Source organism: Osmerus eperlanus, chromosome 20 (assembly GCF_963692335.1).
Source record: "Osmerus eperlanus chromosome 20, fOsmEpe2.1, whole genome shotgun sequence".
Taxonomy (NCBI): Eukaryota; Metazoa; Chordata; class Actinopteri; order Osmeriformes; family Osmeridae; genus Osmerus; species Osmerus eperlanus.
In genome coordinates, this window is record NC_085037.1 from 5,598,841 (window position 1) to 5,618,666 (window position 19,826).

At 43.5% G+C, this 19,826-nt stretch overlaps 1 protein-coding gene across 1 annotated transcript; it reads left to right on the forward strand.

The window, feature by feature from the left end:
* Positions 1–8,113: 8,113 nt before the first annotated feature.
* On the forward strand, positions 8,114–10,565 carry LOC134006809 (stathmin-like). Its single transcript, XM_062445853.1, has 5 exons — positions 8,114–8,225; positions 9,626–9,660; positions 9,748–9,938; positions 10,126–10,317; positions 10,401–10,565. Exons 2-5 carry the CDS (start codon positions 9,645–9,647, stop codon positions 10,461–10,463), a joined length of 462 nt encoding a protein of 153 aa, XP_062301837.1. The 5' UTR covers positions 8,114–8,225; positions 9,626–9,644; the 3' UTR covers positions 10,464–10,565.
* The last annotated feature ends 9,261 nt before the right edge of the window (positions 10,566–19,826 follow it).

A 19,826-nucleotide genomic window follows, 5' to 3' on the forward strand; every position in this document is an offset into this window, starting at 1 on the left:
TGTCTGGAGTAGCATGCACATCTGTCTGTCTGTCTGTTTTACTGTCATCATTCCGTATCATCTCATCAGGATGTCCTATAATCCCAATATTATTCTGCTTTGACATGTTACATCACAATGCGTGATTCTAATATATTGATGGAATTGTTATAATGGAAGGAATGTGTTTTTCAAAGATTCCCCCAATGAGTTCCTCCTCCTGTCTATATTGTCCTACCATCTCACACCTCCATGGTGGGTCCCTGGCCGTGAAGGTTGCTATGTAACTTGTTGCTAGGGTAACCTACCCCTGAGAGAAGCTTTATACTGTGTATCATATTCCATTAAGCTTTAGGTTGTTTTTTTCTTTTCAGGTATGAGAGAGTGCTGTGTCACATAAAGTAGCCATGCTGTCGGTGCACACAGGACAATACAGGGAGTCTTAGATTACGTGATACTTTAGAAGTTAGACACAGTCACCTCTCCTCTCGCAGGGAGAGGAGAGGTGCTGACATGTGGCTTGATTCATTGTAGATGTAAGGGTTACATTTGTCAACAACTGCCAATCAGCAAACCAAAATCTCCAAATCTCAGATAACAACAAAAAGGAATTACAGTATTGGGTTTTTGTTCCCGTCTGAAATTGACGAGCAGAACACTGGCCTGATATCCAGCATGATGTCAGCTACTGTGCATTCAACAAAGCCAGACAAGTAAAGCTCCATTACTGTAATACAACCAGAAAAGGTCAGCACCAACAGGCTGTAAATAGATTCCCTAACACCAGTCGGGAGTCAGTAATTGCCCTGTTGAAATGGACTGTAGCTCTGTTACAGACTCATTCCATTATCAATCGAATCAAAGTCAATGAACAGTCTCCCTCCTTCTGTCCTCCTCCAGCCCCATGCTGACCATCCTCCTCTGCTGTTTCACCTCTCATGACCAGACCACTACTGGTGGGTCTGTCTTTTGCAATGAACTAGCCACTACAGACTGAGGGGGAGAGAGAGTAGCGAGGGGGAGAGACCTAGACAGAGGGGAAGAGAGAGCGAGGATGCAGACGACAGAGAGACTGATAGGCCGACAGGCAGACAAGGAATGGATGGAGAAAAGAGAAAGAGAGGGAAAGAATAGACTGGTGAAGTTAGAGAGGCCGGCACTGGGGCAATGGAGACATGGGTCAAATAGAGTGTGTGGCGGATGGGCGTGCTGGCAGCATAGAGCAGCCTTCACATGCAGCTCAATGTGCTGCCATCCCCATCCTTTCCCTGCACAGCCCCAGGAGATAGACAGAGAGGGGGAGAGAGAGAGAGGGGGGGGGAGAGAGAGAGAGAGAGAGAGAGAGAGAGAGAGAGAGAGAGAGAGAGAGAGAGAGAGAGAGAGAGAGAGAGGGGAAAGAGAGGTAGAGAGGTAGAGAGAGAGAGAAAGAGAGGTAGAGAGGTAGAGAGAGAGAGAAAGAGAGAGAGAGAGGTAGAGAGGTAGAGAGAGAGAGAGAGAGAGAGAGAGAGAGAGAGAGAGAGAGAGAGAGAGAGAGAGAGAGAGAGAGAGAGAGAGAGAGAGAGAGGGGGGGGGGGGGGGAATGAGATGAGAGACGGGGATGGGAAAAGAGGGAAGGGAAAGAGCAGAAGTGAAGGGCATAAAACAAAGAGCAAGGCAGATGGTGAAAGTACAGAGGAGTACACTAGTTGAGCACGGCTTGGAAATTCATGGCATACTAGACTGTGAATCCGATGTGATCCACTGTTGTTAATCCGAGGCAAGATAAACTCGAGAGTGGAGCTCAACCCCCTGTTGAGTACGCCAAACATGTTGCCTTTCAGAGAGTTGGCCCTCTATTCAGAAGAGAGGACTGTGACCAAAACATCTCTCTCAACTGACCTCTTAATCCTCCCTTTCCCCAAAGATGTCTGGAAGGTACCACTGTAACATGACAAGAGGGGTGTAGGCAAATTTTAACAGGAGATAGTATGTAAATTCGATCAGTGCTGGACCTGCCTGTTTGAACGGTTCAGCCTCAGCGAGGGAAGTGTTCTTTATTATCCACAGTGATGTCAAAAAAATCTGTCCTTCTGGTGAAGTCCCCCCCCCCCTTCCTCCTCCCTCCAACTGGAGCTCAGCTTGTCAGTGACTTCATCCTTTGTCCAGAGCCAGATCACAAGGCTGTGAACACACCCTGCATCCTTGCTCTTAACACTGTAATTGAGCTACTGTAATCAAGATGTTATTGTTGCTATACATTTGAGCAATTGAAATGGTGTTGTTGCACTGTAGTATCATTGTAGTATTGTAATACACTGTAGTCTTATTTTTGTTCACAGCTTCTGGTAGTATTGGTGTAGTTACTTTGCAGTGTAGCTAGTAAATGCAGACTATTCTTTGACTCCTGTATCGTGTATTCGGATCTTTGATCTTCTTCTCTACTTTCCATTTGTACTAATTCTACATAACTTTGGATAAATTAATAAATTGTGAATGTAAACACAAGCCCTGGACCAGCTGCATCAGCCATCCGCCAATGGGGCGGAGACTGGCAGCGTCAGCTCGGCATCACCCACTGGGATGGCATATCTCTCTGCCCACAAGCTCTCTTTTAGACAGCCTCAGCATGATATCACCCTGTTACACTCAGTTCAGAATGAGCTTGACTCATTTTTACACAAACCTTTAACAGCGGATACAGTCCATGCATGTTCTTATTTTGTTTCTGAAGTGCACTGATTGTAGACATATGACTGCCAGGACTGCCAAATTTGAAAAATACACCTGCATGATTCACTGATTATTCAAATCCATAGTTAATCTAAATTGAGAACATTACAGGGCTCAAGATTGACTGACACTATTAGCACAGAGCTAATGTTCATAGATGGGATTAGGATAATCCAGAACAGTCCTTGTACACAGCTCAACACTGCTGCAACCTGCATTTCCTGTGTACAGAGATATGGAGAGGACATGGTGTCTGCTGGGTGTGGCAGAGAGGGCAGTGATGCCATCAGATACCAGGATTACATATAATGTGGATGCCAGACGGCAGACATCTAGCTGGTTTTAGTATTACATTGGATGTTGGTACATTGATGTCAGATTAGCACCCAGATTGGGATTACCGGTCAGTGTTAATACACAAACTAGGGGTTGTGTTTAGTCTTGATCCAGTCAAAAATGGCTCCTGCTTTGTGAGCTGTATTGTTTGAAGATATTTAGGTAGGCCAGTCAACCCATGGTGATGGATAACGGTGAAGAAAAGATTATATCTGCAGTAACAATCATTATCTATGAGTGGTTATCGATCCCTCTCTTCTTGCCAATACTCCTGTGGTTGCTTTCTGCCACCAACTCCTCCGCCCTCCCTCCTTCTCTCTGTTCCTCCCTCCCTCCCTCTCCTCCTTCTCTCTTTGTTTGTCTGTCCCTGCCCTGACATCATGGCCCCAGGGGTACCCAAGGATGGTAACGAGCCCTGATTCAGCAACAGTCTTATACCCCACCCCCATACCCAAACATTTAGTTGCCTCTGTCTGTTCTGTAAATCTTTTAAATCTGTAACAATTTTCTCTCTCTCTGTATTTGTCATTCTCACTCTCCCCTTGTTCATCAACGCCCCCCTGCCCCCCTTACATTATCTCTGAATCACACTCTTATGTGCCCCTCTCCCCTCTCTTGCACCACCGAAAAAATAAGTATATCAATATCATTCTAAACAAAGACACAGTGTGATACATACTCATATTTCCTATTTGTGTTTCAAAATACTTCCTCAATATTTCAACATGGGTAAAGGCAAAGTGTCTGTATTATCTGTGAAATATATATAGACATACATATGTTCTACATAAAGATTTACAGTTGGAAACATTTACAAATCCGACTACACAGTTTCACAGTTGTAGACCCAAGTTTTTGCTTCCATAGTAAATAGTTTAGCTTTCACAGGCTTGAAAATGCTTTTGAGTCAGAGCAGGTTTTATAGCCCCAAAACACATTCATTATTAGTGCTAGCTCATTGCAATATTCATATCCTCATTTAAGACATTAGCGAAGTTATCAATGTTTTACTTTATCTCTAAAGATCAGAGGCCATACCACAGGGACACACTACAGTCCAGGAACTGCCCCCTCTCAGTGGAGAAACACTGCAGTGTTATCTTAGCCCCACAAAGACAGACCAGCCTGTAGCTGAGAAAGGAATTCCATCTGTTGTTCCTCATTAGGCGCCTAGCCTGTTATCTGTCTGACGCTGAGGAGGAGTCAAGGTTCAAGGGGAGGAGTCCATTCAGGGAGGGTAGGGGAGACAGGGCCACCCAAAGGAACATCAACAAGGACATGCCCTGACCCTGAAGGTGTGAGGGAGGCAGGGTGAGGGGAGAGGGATGGTGAGGGTTGAGGGAGAGAGGGTGAGGAGTGGGGGATGTTAAGGGGTGACACAGGGCACAGAGGGAGAGAGGGTGAGGTGGGATTGAGAGAAGTGAGGATTGAGGGACAGTGTGAGCTGTGAGAGAGAGGGATGCAATATAAAAAGTGATTGAGAGGGTGATAGCAACCGTAGCATCAATCATATATTACCTCAAATGTGTCATATTGAATGGGTCACTCTCTTTTTTCAATTTCATTCAATTATTGGAAAATTGCATGAAATTTCCTCAGAATGCTGTCCTATCAGGAGAAGTAGGCTAGTCTGTAATTCGTTTAAATTTAGCTCCAAACCTTGATGGAAAAAGAGCACAGTATTTGTGTTTGTGTTTACCGAAACTTGCAGATTGCTCACACGCACACAGATGCATTCACACACATATACACAAACATAACACTCAGAAACACACACAGTTAGTGGTACTGTGGGAGGGGGTTGGGAGGTAGAAACCACTTCTCAACAGCCAGCGGCCTCCTAGGGAGGAGAGTCGGTTATTATGTAATGGTGGATTACATAAAACACAACATTTAGTGTCTCTATTGATTTACATACAATTGACAATTTAAATGTAAAAACCAAGAGGCTAAATCATGATTCTACCTACAGTAAGGATGTTTCAGTAACTGTTACATGCATAGATCAACGAAGCATTTCATTGGATGAGAGTATCACATATGTTCTTTTAGTGTCAATTCCTCATTTAGTCAATACCTGAAATGTATCTCTATAAATGTCATCTAAGTATATCGATGTCATGTGGTGGTTAGGAATAACAAATGTTCCCACACTGCCTGCACATCGGTCACCCCCCTTTCCTGTTCTCTCTCAATTGTCTTTCTCTCTCACAGCCAAGCATGATGTCCTACCCTGGTTGTAACAAGACAGCACAGCCTCCTAGGACTGCCTCATGCCCAGTCCTGGGAGGCTCCTCAGTGAAGAAGCTCCCAGCCTCCGAGGACGGGGGATAAAACAGCCCATGCTGTGTTTGTGAGGAGCAATAGTGATCCATTGAAAATGGGTCATCGTCCCAGCTCCAGCCACAGCACATACAGTCATGCTTGAGTGCCTCTGAAAGAGAGCTGGCCTCCCTTTTGATCAGAGACATGCTGCCTTTAGATCAGCTGCATGTATGTATGTGTGTGTGGGTGTGTTGAGTGTGTTTGTGCGTGTGAATGTGTTCACCCTCCCTCACAATGGTAGCGCTGCAGGAACCCCATAAAACAATAACAACCCTGAGGTCCGGTTCATGTCTTAGATCTCCAAGCTCCAGGTGTTTGTTTAGTTAGACGTATCCACCACAGCCAATCAGTTCATCTAAGAGATATGTTTGATGCCACTGTGTGTGTGTGTATTGAATTTCCATACTGTGGTCCAAATGCAATCACACATTCAATCATTTCAAAGGAATCTGAGCTTTTTGACTCTTCTTAGACACATATCTTACCAAGAAGTATTGTATACCTCTTGTAATTTTTTGGGGGGGTTGTTTTGGTTTGAACACCATAGTCTCCCGATAGCATGGGGAGACTTCCAGCATCTTGACCTGGATAAAAAAAGCTATTACTTTAATCTTTGACACAGTGGGCGGAACGGGACAAGGAAAATCATCTCCAAGGGATGATCACACACACACACAAACAAACAACTTCATCCGGCCCCCCAAAAGATCCCCTGCCAACCACAATTCACATCTGCCTGCTCTGGTGGCAATAGAGACAGCCTCCCTTCCTCCTGCTGCACAGCTCCATCCATCTTATCTGCCCGTCTTTGTCTTGTGGAGGACTAGTGGACTGGTCAGTGGAGGAGACTGGAGCTGGCAGGCAGTCAGCACCATCTGCTCCTTCTCTCCAGGGCACAGGCTCAGAACCATTCCCTGACTAAATGTGGTGAGGGTGGCAGACCAGCCTGCAGGTCCTTGTTGATTGAGAAAATAACAAATATATATTTTTAGCATTTAAAGGAAATTGTATTGGGACTGATTTTGCTGGCTTGCTTTGTAATTTCTATGTAAAAACTATGCCAGATACCATAGCCTAACAGACACCGACATGGAGAGAATGTCTGTAATGTTAGATGACTCAGCTTTTGCAGGGCATCAAGTGGCTAACAGGCTATCTGCAGTAAAATCAATGAGCACTGACTACAGTGGTCTGCCAACAGGGCAGTACTGATATACCTTACGAAACATCTCCGTTTCTATGCCTTGCTAAGCTGTAACCGGTTGATTGGAAATGAGATACACATGCAAACATACCCAATAACAACAGCCAAAGTAGATCTAAATATAAACCCAGGAACTTTTTTTTTCATATTCAGAGCTGAGAATGGCTGAGCTCATACAGAGGAGGTTAAAGGAAACACTGATGTCCCAACATTGTAGTTTTAATTGCCTGAAAGACCGTTAGGTAGTGGGGGATGTGACACAGTCACACTGACCATCTTCTGGACCATATGGTCACCCTTGTGAAACACGGATGTACTGGATATACGGATGTATTGCTGGAACATAAATGAACAGAAATCACTCATGCAATAGCTAGTTCCCATTGAGTTTTGACTGGGTAGAAGGGATTTTCTACAGTCCAAACAAATGGCTTTCCACTTCCTTCCCCAGCAGTTCTACAGGTTTATATCCAACCTGTTAATCACTCATCATTAGCCTACACAATGCTAATTCTACAGCCGTTTTTGAGCTTTAGACAGCAAAACTATACATCAGCGGTGTACTGAAGATGGTGCTGCAAGGTCAGGGGAGGGGATACACATTATATCAGGTGGAAAAACGGCCTGATATAATGTGTATCCCCTGATTCCCCTCTGTAACTTTTGCTAGAAAAGAGCAGACATCTCCACAAATGAACGTATTTATGTAGATAAATTAGTCCCTTGTTACTATGGAAAGCCCTGTTGAGTCTTCCACGTCGCTATTTGTTCCATTTAAGGGGTGAATTCTAAGTGCAGCAGTTAAACTCTGCTTCTCTGAGTGGACGCGCACTCCCGTGGCCAGGGGATGCAAATCCTGGTGGGGATAAGTGCCTTGGCACGACACTGGCGTGCACGTGCAGTAACATGACCCAGAAGCACACTATACTGACAGTATTTTTGACAAAATGATTTGTCCTGTGTTTTATTATGATCATAATGATCAACTAATCACAAAATCATTCAATGATCATGAAAATTCAAATGAGCATATTGATGCATTCACTTCATAAATTATGAGGCATTGCTTTCCCCAACACGAAAGTAGATAAGTTGCTTTTCTAAGTAAAAGGTATCGGTACTGGTATTGGCAATACTGGCCCTGTATTTACTTACCAAATGTTGTAATATCGCACAACCCTATGCAATATTCGAGTCTTATTAGTAAATAGTCTATGTCAATTCAGGCATCAGGTGCAGATCTTGTTTGATAAACGTCTGTCTATCGCTCTGGATAAGAGCGTCTGCTAAAAATGACTAAATGTCTATAAAACAATGTCAACAAATTGTTGCAATCAAGTAGGCCTGTTTAGGGGAGAAACAATGTGATTTAACTTACCAGTGTCAAAGCCACAAACCAAATGCTTTCCTAATATTTTCTATGATGATCAAATCTAAATCTTCTTGAGGAAAGGATGCCACTATCGCACGTCTGTCTCATAATAAATAAAATGTCTAGAAAGACAGAAAACTACAATTACGAGGAAGAAAGGAGGGGTGTTAAGTAGCCAATGAATTTACAGGATGTTGTATGACGACATACATTTGGTCTTTTTATGCGCGAATTTGCCATGCTCTAACAGAATTCACAGGGAACCTTGCTGAAGAGAAGTCCGTCTTTTTTCCTGAGAAGGTGGGTGTCATAGTTTAGCTTTCTCATATTTTACTATGAAATACAAACCACTTTATCTTTTGTTTTCGTTTTAGTGAAGTTGGGTAGGAAACTTGTCTTAGTATGAAAATGTTTACCTCAGACTTTTATTGAACTACTGAAGCGTTAGCTACTGTAGCGTCGTTCGTGTACTTTGATGTGCTTCTGTGTTTAACCTGATAACAAACACGTTGGCTGCCTTCATTCTCTTTTTGGAGATATTGTTTCTTTAACTTTTTTCACACGTTAACGCTAGCTAAATGACTTGAGGTTGCCGAGGTAACGGTTACTCCAATGTCATGAAGCAGGTAGAAATAAAAGGAATTCAATGGCTCAACATGGCTTGCGGATGTTACCTCTGTTTTGCTTGGATTTGCAATTGGGTGGTTGATTGGCTTTCACTGTTTAGCTACCACGAGTGCAATTAGCGTGTATTTCGCCATTGTTTAGCTGGCTCGATCGTTGAAGACTAATTTAGCTTTTGTTTTGCCAAGAACATATTACACGTAAAACGGGCGGAGCTGTTCAGCACGCGCTCATGCTGGTCTTTGTTTGCAGCTGCTCTCATCAGATTGACATAATCAAATGCTGCTTTGTTTCACCCTGCAACACATTTTCCCGACTGTTTTAAATTGTTAGCCCGCTACACAAGAAACTGAAAGCAATGTTTAGTGGGCCGTTAAATGGTCTAGTTGTTACATCTATAGAAATGCCATCCATTTAAAGTTGTGACTTTTGAATTTATTAGTCTGCCTTAACTCGTGGTAGGTAGCTGCGTTTGTGATGGCATCTATGCATTTCAACGACAACCTTTAGAGTTCATCCGGTAAACCACATCTTGCGTTTCCGTCTACATGAGCTTTTTAGCGCGCTTTTCAGGGTTCAGTAACCCACACCCCTGTATTGTGCTGCGCTCTTTGCGGTAATTGGTACACTGCACAGTTAAAACTAGTGCTCACTTTTGGCCTACAATTTGTCTAGGCCACACCCACTGCTGCCTGTGGGAGCGACAACTTCGGATCTTCATAGCCTTTTGTCTCAGTGACTACCTATACATTTGAGTGACTGAGTCTTCAGGGCATTGCCCTTATTTGCACTTTATTGGTTGAACTGTAACCTTGCTACAGTTCCAAGTGGTCTACAAGCAGCAATTTTTTTCATGCAGTAATTTTAATACCAATGCATTGTAATGAGTTGCATGGGTGGTTTTGCTGTGTTCATGTTGTCCTAAAGGGGGCGTGAGAGGACTGTTTGGCTGGAAATGTTGCTAGCACTAGAGGGTGCTGGTGCTCACTGTCAAAATGTCTGTCAACATGCTGGTTATTAATGGAAGGGAGGTGGGTGTACCACTTGATAACTTGACGTTCTGCTTCCCTTCACAGGTATTTTAGTCCTCTAGAAATGGCAGCCTCTGGAGGTGAGCTGTCCCATTTTGCTGTTTTGTCCATTTCAAGACTTTTAATCCTACCCGTCTTTAGTCCTAACTGTGGTCTACTGTTTTCAGACTCCAAACTAGCTTCAGACATTCAGATTAAGGAGCTGGACAAGCGGGCCTCTGGCCAGGCCTTCGAGGTGATCCTGGCTCCCCCGGCACCAGACGCCAGGATAGAGTTCCCTCTGTCCCCTCCCAAGAAGAAGGACCTATCGCTGGAGGAGATCCAGAGGAAGCTGGAAGCTGCAGAGGAGAGACGCAAGGTACGCAGGACGCACACACCATCTTAAGTCAGGCACCTGCATGAACCGCTACTTCCTTGATTTTAGCATGTGTAAAGTGGGTCATATTAATGCAAGGCCCTAAACGCTTGTCTCCACTGGTGTCAAGCGGTCCTGTTATAGCAGTATGCAAATGTTTTGGAGGAACTAAACGGTCTTCTCCTTTTAGTCTCATGAAGCTGAGGTTCTGAAGCACTTGGCTGAGAAACGTGAGCATGAAAGGGTGGTGCAACAGAAAGCTCTGGAGGAGAACAATAACTTCAGCAAGCTGGCTGAGGAGAAACTGAACCAGAAGATGGAGGCCAACAAAGAAAATCGCACCGCGCTCAAGGCAGCCATGGAGGAGAAGTTCAAGGAGAAGGCAAGTTTTGCCATGAAAACGATTCTTGAGTTCTGACTATAAACTTCCAATAGAACGCCACACTGATCTTTTGTGTTCCACAGGATAAGAAGCTGGAGGAGGTTCGAAAGAACAAAGAAACCAAAGAGGGCGCCTCAGAAGACTGAGCTGTGCGAGGAGGGGGTTGTACAGGGGTTTTTGTATCCAAAGATTTATTTTCAGTTTGATGGCCAGTATTTGTGTTCTGCCCACCTTAAGAAAAAGCAAAAGATGTATAAAAAAAACGGACTATTCCAGTGCTCTGTAGTCTACCTGCAATGTGTTTGTTGCTTAACCATTTAGGATATGTCGCTAGCGGCTTCTGAGTTAATGATTAGCTGTGAGTACTTCTCCTGTATGGAAGCATGTGTCTATGCATAGGTAAACCGTTATCTATTCCATAGTGTGCTTTTGGAAATGTGTACCTGAGTCACACCTGTTCATGGCACTGAATGAGCCCAGTTTGTTAATCTGGACAGTCATCAGTGTCATGCTGCTTTTACTGCCCTGTCTCACTCAGAAGTCCTTACTGCTGTGGCCATGTTCTGCATTTGTAAAGATGGATTTGTCTCAAAGCACATCTAGTTGTAAGACCATGGAAGGATTTTGCTACACCTGTAAATGGATGTCATCTTGGAAACCATGAAGGGAGGTCTACACAAGCAATACGCTGACATCTCCATTGAGCTTGTAACTAGTTGACTTGGAACTGTTGTATTGAGAAATAAAGTTTAGTAAACTTGAATGTGGTTGTTTTGTATTATATTAACTTGCAAGACCAGAGTTGTGGTATATTGTGCTTTGGTTAGTTAAGATGAGCAAGATCACTCAAATCCCCTTGACATGACATGGATGCTGTATTATAGTGCCACATAACAGATGATGTAATGGTGCTGTGAAACACAGCGGTGCACTTTGCCACATCTATGGGTGGGGTTCTCATTGCTCATACACACTTGGGAATTGGCACCATCTTGTGGTCATTAGGGTGAGAGAAATGCAATGGCACTTTGCTCACAGATCATTGATTGTAGAGTAATCTTGTGTATGGTCAGTCATGGTGCCAAACCTAAAGCCTTATAGGCACTCAGTGCTTTAAGGGCACTTCAGCCATGTTGGTGGACATGAGAAGGATCAGTTAATCTCTTAGTTGTTGGTCCACATCTAGGTTGTGCTCCAGTCTATATTGGATCAACGTTGTAGCCTTCGACATCACTTATCTAACCACTCTGCTGCTAGACCAAACTCCTATGTTTAACATTTTTGTCTTTCATTCCTGAGCACTGATGCCACTGGTGCAGTAGGGTTTGGACTTGTGTTGTCTTGTTGCAATATCATGTTGATTCTGGAAATCAGTCTCCATCTATTGAATACAAAGGTAGAACCAGGAGACAAAATGTTAGAATTGCAATATATATGTCTTATGCTTACAAGCAGAGAACTGGCTAACTCCTACACTGTCTCTGAGGTGCAGCTCAGTGACTTCCTTCCTTATACGGGAGGAGAATATGTTTTCTGACATAAGACAACCGTGGGAAGTTGGCACACATTGTCCGGGTTCCGTTATTTATGCAAGCAAAGGTAGCCTTGATCTGATGTGATACACAATAATCGTTTTTCTCAATCTGTTCCCAATCATCAGCCCATAAATGACCCAACAACAAAATGTTACCCCTCAGCAGCTGGGCCAGGCATATTTGTACATTTGCACAGTGATAATTGTAAATCTTAATACCTTTCCACAGCATTTCCTGTTCGAAGCATATCTATCAATAACATTTCTATTACAATGGTCACGAGATCCCTCCAAGCCTCTGCTATGCTAATGTCACAATCTCTCGAGTCCACAGTCCAGACTTTAGCTCAAAATGGCAGAACAAACAGGATAGCCACTAGATGGCAATGTTGCACTATCCAATCTACAACCCTACACTTCCTCTCGCTGTCTTTCTCTCTCTTTTCTCCTTCATACTGACCAGAGAAACAGTGAAAGACCATGAGGTAATGCATTTCAGAGTTAATTCGTCCAAATAGCACATTTATAATCCTGTTATGATGTTGTGATATTGTTCTGGATTATAATTAACTTCATAGGAAATACTGTAAATCCTTAATCTACAGAGAACACAGCTAATTGATCAATGTTTCTATCATGTTAATCACTCGTCTTTTGTTGTTGTTGTTAGGTTAAACAAGCAAAGACAGGAACAAATGACACAGAGACAAACAGGCGACTTGCTCTGTATCGTCTTGCGCATACAGCATGCTGCAGGAGCCGGGTCTATCCTGACACCATCTTAATGAAAACGTCTGACAGTAAACACCAAATAGGACAGAGATAAACCTACAGGCAAAAGCTAAAGGCTAGAGGGTGACTGTAGATGAGAGCCGGATGGGAGACTTGGGCAAATGGTGTGCAGGTGGAAGCAGGGTCAAAGAAACAATATCTGAGAGGTAGATGTGTGGAGGAGAGAGCGGATGGGAAGATGTGAGAGGGTAATGGGAGGACAGATGAGGGGCGATGACTAAAGATGTTCAATTGGAGATGGAGTAGAGAATGAGGTAGTGCTGTTAGCAGTTGTCGGGTCTCTGAAGCATATAGTGAGCCCATAAAAGAAAGGTTTCCTGGGAGAATTAGTGTTATGTGGTTTGCTACAACTGTGTGCTAAATCACTGACCAAGGCCAGACAGTTTACCGTGTTAGTTTACAGTTGTGGTGGAAACTGGTGCTTACTGTCTGTCTGTGGTTCCAGAGTGTGTTTTGTAGCACTGGAGGTTGGATGTGGGGAGGAAAGGAGTTTCCTGCAACTGAAAATGATTCGTGGAAACATAAATGTAATTTCTTTCATCTCATCGAAACACAAATAATCTCTGACTTCTGTAAAGATATTATGTTTCTCAGCACAGTCATCTGAAGGAAGTTTATACAGTGCGAAACAGGGGTTATTGGCAGCAGAGTACTCGGAATCTCAGTTCACTCCTGTGATCTGTGTTTCATGTTCCTTGTTATGCAAATGGTTCCGAATGTCAACAGCATAAAAGAATATGTATCAGCGTAAATGTGTGTGTGTCTGGTGTAAGAGTGAGTGAAATGAGAACAAAGAGAATAGGATACAAACATCAGTATTCGAGAAAGTGATACAAAATAGGAGAAATGAATGGCCGATTAGAAATAGTGCTTGTTCTTCGCGTTACGTGAGTAAACTTTGCAAAATGTATACTTCTATACGTTCTTTTAGGTAGACACCTAGGGCTTAGGTTTACAGAGGTCAGATTAGTAAGAAAATGGTTGCAAAAGATCACTGAAGAAGCTTGAGAAGCATTTTTTTTGTATATTCTGTTTTATGTTGTGCTTTCCTTTGTGTATGTTGTGTTTGTTGTGTTTGTTGTGTATGTTGTGTATGAGAGAGGGACCATAATACAGAACACAGGGACAGAGGAATAGAAGGTTAATTATCCTGTCAATAGAAAATACTCTGAATTACAACTGTTTCTCTCTTTAAAGCGAGACGTGCAAACAGACAGAAGGCCAGAGTAGATACCCACTTGTTCAGGACAAGGTTGCCAAAGTTTCTCAAAGCAACTATGTCTGAGAGAGTGAGGTCACTGTTGGAGAGGCATGGGGATTGATGATATGGCCAAAATGATAAATCTTTCTAATGGCCAGACCTCAGGGCAGTGGAGTCTGAAGAGATGAAAGCAGATCCAACCATAAATGCTATGGAGGCCTCTGAAGGACAATATTAACCAACGCTTCCACTTGGTAAAGTGTCCGGTGTAACACTGGAAGTGTAAACAAGGATCTGTTAGGGGGAGGTTAACTCTCTTGGGTTGAAGCCCACCACATGCTCCCCTCACAATCAAATTATCCTGGCATGGATCCAAAGGAAAAACTATGCTGGCCCTAGATTGTGCTCAAGTGTGAAGTAAGTGTCAAGAAAAATAGCAAGATGAAGGAGTTGAGTGCATGTGCAGCTTGATGCGAGGTAAACAGCTGTTCCCTCAGTCGAAAGCACACCAAAAACCATCAAGATGACACTACAAACGATACAGAATATACAGTACATGTAGTAAACCCATACAGTTTCCAAGCTCTTATGACAGACACGACTGTGGATTCATCTGGCTCATGTACACAAATCATGTAATTTTCCTCCTCCATACAATCTCAAAGAACGTTTGACTTTCAATCATACCTTAGCCCTTCTCTCCCTCCATTCTAAAGCCTGACTCTGAACTTTCACAGCGTCAACAATTCACGAGAGTGCAGTAAAGGCTTTCATAATGTCATAAGTTAGAGCCAGAGAGGGACTTAAAACAATAGGGCATTAGCATACCTTTTCACCATCTATCAGGAGGCAGTGCCAGCCCTTAGCAGCCATTCATCACAGTAGTAGCAACAGCCAGCCAGCCATTCAGGCCCCAGGCATCCTCATATACAGTATATATATATGAAGACAGAGGCAATGAAGGATATATCCATATAGCCTATGTAAGACTTGCATGAAGAATAACCAATATAGAACATACAGCAGGATAAACACTTTCTATATGTGCAGTGACTTATAATGTCTTCAGAAAGTTAATAACTTCATATTGGATACAAATTAAATTGTGTTTATATTTGGTTTTGTAAGGACCACAGTTGTAGTTGAGGGCAGGAGAAAGGTAATTAAGTGTACCCTTAATAATAATAAATAATTTGGGACTTTGCTCTGAGCTGCTTTCAGGAAGGAGATCTCCCCTAGCTAGGGCTCATCTCAGGTCACTTGGCCAAGTGGCTGACTAAGCTGCAGTCCATTACGCTGCTTTTTAATAGAGGAGGAAATTAACCTTAATGTGCACTTTGCTGTTTGATTAGCGATCCAGGCCCACTTATTAAACAGCTCTCTTTTACTCCCCTGCTGTTTGGTTCCTCCCTTTGTCTCATTTGGCGGGGGAGAAGGGGGGGAGGTCTAACAGAGGCCAGCACAGCCCCAGTCAGAATGGCCCCAGTAAGTCTCTCTGGGGTCTCTCCACCTTCATCCCTCCCACTCTCTCTCTCTCAGAAGCTGTGCAGTGTTGCGTTCCATAAATGACAATTAAGGGAAATTTAAAACCAATTAGAGGTGCTTTGTGCTCAGTAAATCTGATTATTCAGAGCCACGTACAGTACGTTTTTTTTACAGAATCAACAGTCATGGCTGCTGACTCTGCCAGCTCCCATGCCAGGCCTATCAGTCTGCTGTTCAGACCTCTGGCTGCCACGCGGCCCATATAATCTGACTATAATGACATTTACGTAAGGCAATGAAGAGCGTTATACCAGACATTTCTCAAGTCTCCACCGTGCTCAACACGCAACATCAGAGACAGTTTTATGTCTCTTGGATGTAAAAATTTCCATATTTGCATAATGATGTCCCCTGTTTGTTATGAACCTGTACATCCATCTCACTAAGCCCCATTGAACAAGCAGTGGAATTTGAATGCAAATGGAATGTAATACTGTAGAACAACCTGTGATGGGCCAATAAACGGAGGCCCTCAAAACGTTAAATGCACTACAGACAAATGAGAAGGAGACCATCAATCAAACTTCAAAAAGAAAGTTTTCAGGGCAAGTCATGAAAACAGAGAAAATGTTCTGGATAGCATGGATAAACCCTGAGAGAAGTGACAGACAGCCTGATCCACGGCTGAACAGACAGACGAGAGAAGAAGAGCAAGGGTCAAGAGACAGATTCAGAAGAAGATCAAGGGTAGCTTCCAACCTCCGTCTACACAGCATTTAAAAGGAGAATTTTCACAGGGAGGGTCCTGACCCAGCCTCAGGGTTCAACTTTGACCCATGCAAGTGCATGTTAGAGAGTGTCTCCTGGACGTAGCATTACTGGGCAAACTCTGAACACTTAGCTCAGAGCTGTCAGCTCACCTTGGAACTGTGGCTTCTATCTTTTAGTTGTTCCAGAGGAGCAAATAGCTAAGATGAGGACACAGACCCTATTACAACAATTTCTCACCGGTAGATCTTTGAATTATTGACTCGAAACTCTGAAAACAGTGTGTCCTTGATCTGTGATATTTTAATACTTTGGTCCTGGTTTTCAAGTTCAGCTTAATGTTTCATATTTACCTTGTTTTTCAGCTGAGGGCAGATGGTCCAATCTGGCAGAAGGTCCTTTATCCTCCAACGGCATTTGAATTAGATTTCCGGATAAACAGATTCCGCAACAAAAGAAGCTTTGACAGAAGATGACCCAGGTGGCAAAAAAGCGAATCAATCTCACCAGTACAGTTCAAACATAGGAGCTTTCCATACTTCAGATACGATTCCATGCCAGTATAATTGGAGTTTGAGTCAGGTTGGAAGGAGGATATGATGTAGACATTGATGGCCATGCAATACTCATTTCAGTTTTACAGTTTAAGTCTGACCTTAAAAGTTGAACACCCTATTATATCCTGCCTAACTAAAGGCCAGTGGTTGAAATAGATGGTGAAATAATTTTAGAAATAGAATGTGTTTGAATAGACATACTGTACCTTGAAAATGCCACGTCATGCCCTTTGAAATGACATTTGATTAAAGCTCAGTCTGTCCAATATACATACTCGGGTATTTCCCCCTGAAAGGACAGCAGCTGAATGCACACAAAAATAATGGATCTACATGGAAAGTTTATTTCTCGTTGAGAATTACACTAATTGACTGTAAAAATGTCCGTCATTTAAGTGAATTCCAAATGAATGCATTTTTTATTCAACATAAGGATACAATTGACCTCATTCTAACTGCCTCTCACACTTCTACTCATTCTGTCATTCCATCGGTTCTGAACAGACATAAATCTGGAGGAGAAACAGATTATTCGGAATCCAAACAATTCCGTTGTTAACCAATGAAAATTTAGTGTTGTCATGAACAAAAAACACAGTTCAACAGGGGGCGCTAGTGGGACACAAATACAACCGCTGTGGTACTTCTTCTACATAACAGTGAAGAAAGAAGCACAAGACCATGTCAAATTTATAGAGCGCCTATGGTTCATCTAAACAATGTATCAGTGTATAGATCTGATACTCGACTCATCCAACATCCATTCATGGCAATGGGTCTTAGGCGTGGAAAAATAAATACAATTGCTTTTCTACTGCTGGTCTGTGCTCTCTGTCATCCAAACTGTCTATCTGTTCTCCCCATCTCTGACCTTCCATGCCATGTCATGATTGTGTTTGATCATATGTATATCACAGTGGGACAGTGGGCAAAAGTAATATGATTTTTATTTTTAAATTGGATCTCCGACACCTTGTATTCCTTAGACAAACAGCAGGTCCTGACAGGAACTCTGGCAGAGACAAATAACCTTCTCTGGGTAGTGTCTACTGAACAAGATCACACAGGCTAGAGTAACCCAAGACTTCCCACTTTAATGACGCATTGTGCGCTAATAATGTACTGTTTCAAAGCAGTGAAGAGGAAAGTGATCAACTTACAAGGGCTGCATCAATGCCTAGGGCTAAATGTCCTGTGTAGACAGAGTGTTATTGTTGGATTCACGGTTCCGTGACACTCAACTTCCTTTCTCAGTGTCTCCATTCATTTCAGTGAGCATGCTCTACAGCACATTGAGCTTGTCGCAGATGTGAGGAAAACTAGTAATGAGTCCATTCTATAATCATTATATTTCTTCAGTTAAGTGTTCATTATAAACGCATCGTTAGCCTGCTAATTCTGGGAACCGATCATGTGCTGGACGTGTGAGCTATGCTGCGGTGGCCACCTGAATCCCACCCCTCAGAGCCCACCTGAGAGGGGCACAATCAGTGGACAGTATACACAGTACATCCTCCTGTGTGAACACCCCAGACTCACAACAATGGAGCAGTAAAAGAGGATCATGCTTCCTCTCAGACACGCAAAGGAACCACCATTTCAGAATTCTGAGGAAGGATATCTTTATTTCGCCCCGCCGACGCTCATACTGAACTGTCGGAGGGAATCTCTTAAGTCCAAGCATGACCTGGGGCACTGCTGTTGGTGAAGCAGCACACATGCTGTGTCTGGGGCCGGAGCTGCTGGAGATCACACCTGCTGGACGGACTCTCAGAGTGTCCCGCTGATGCCGAGGTGTGTCTGAGAAGATTGCACTTCTGCTGAATCTGCTCAGTAACTCTGACCTGTCTCTAGCTGATAGATCGATCCCTGTGAAGAAGCGCAAGCTCATCCACCGGTCTTTAATATTCCAGTCATGCATGGCTGCATTTTGAGGGGTAATTGCTGTTTTTAGACATCAATTTAATGAGGGGCTGTATGCAGACAGCTTTCCCCTGTCTTAATTTGCTCTGCACCAAAATTGAAAGGAAGAAGAACGACGGTAATAAGACACCAGCTCACAGCAATCAGTATATTTACGTGATAATTATAGAATGTTTCCCTTGATGTCAACAGAATACTTCACAGCGGGGAAGTGTTCCACTGTCACTTGTGAAGAGAGCAGGGTAGTCTCTCCCACTTTTTTTCGTGATGTTGTGTGTGTGCACGCGTGCATGCTCATGTGGGCTTAGGTGTATGGGTGTGTGTCCACACAAGTCCAAATATCCTCTTTCTTGAGGCGAGGGACACCTGGTAAGACTACTCTGCAAACGTGGTGCTCTGCCAACCAGTACCTACTCGACACAAGGGTGGACAAAGATCCTCGTCTCCATTATCAGCATTATAAGCACCATTTCTAGTTCAATAACACATTGCTAATGTCTGGTGTCTGTCGTATGCAGCTGTGGTGGCAGACATTCTTCATGCTCCACCGCCCCCCAATCAGGCCTAGTGGCTCACAAGCTCCCAATGCCATAATGAGGTACTCCGAGCGAAAATGCCAACTGACCATTAAATGAAGCATGACAATGGGTCCTGTCCCCTCTGTTTTATCTTCGTCTGAGATCCCAGCATGAGTGACATTTCTGACTCCAGCGTGGCGCCTGTTTATGACCACGGTTGCTAACCGAATCCAAGGCTGCGCCGAGTTTGAGGACACAGGTGAAAAGGTTGCCCATGAATCAGAGCACGGTGAGGCTCCTGGCCGCTACTTTGGAGTCAACAAGACGATCTGAGGGCGGATGGCAGTGCTGATGAGCTCCTGGGGCCCCTGTGGTTCATGGTAATCAGCCCGAGACAATCTCTGGAGAGACACTCAGCGTTATGATGACTGCTTGTTGCTCCCCCCCCCCCCCCGTCAAGTGTCTTCACCTAGGCGCCTACATTCTTTGATGAAAGTACAATCCATGAAGATGTTGAGGTTGAAGAGCCTGACTCCCTTGGGACTTTAAGTTCTCAGATCATAATCGGGACTCTACGACTGTGAGGGATGTGGAAGAAATTGGGATTTCCAAAAAAAAAAAAGATTTATTAATAGCAAGCTTACATGAGAAAGTACTAACTAGTATCCAATGACTAGTTCTATAAATTAGTGAATAATGTAAGCACACAGGAAATCCCAATTTCTTCCACA

Excerpts from the sequence above, each read along its gene's own strand:
- LOC134006809 (XM_062445853.1), top strand. Across the intron at positions 9,939-10,125 it reads CTGCAGAGGAGAGACGCAAG|TCTCATGAAGCTGAGGTTCT; the intron begins GTACGCAGGACG and ends TTCTCCTTTTAG. Across the intron at positions 10,318-10,400 it reads AGGAGAAGTTCAAGGAGAAG|GATAAGAAGCTGGAGGAGGT; the intron begins GCAAGTTTTGCC and ends TGTGTTCCACAG.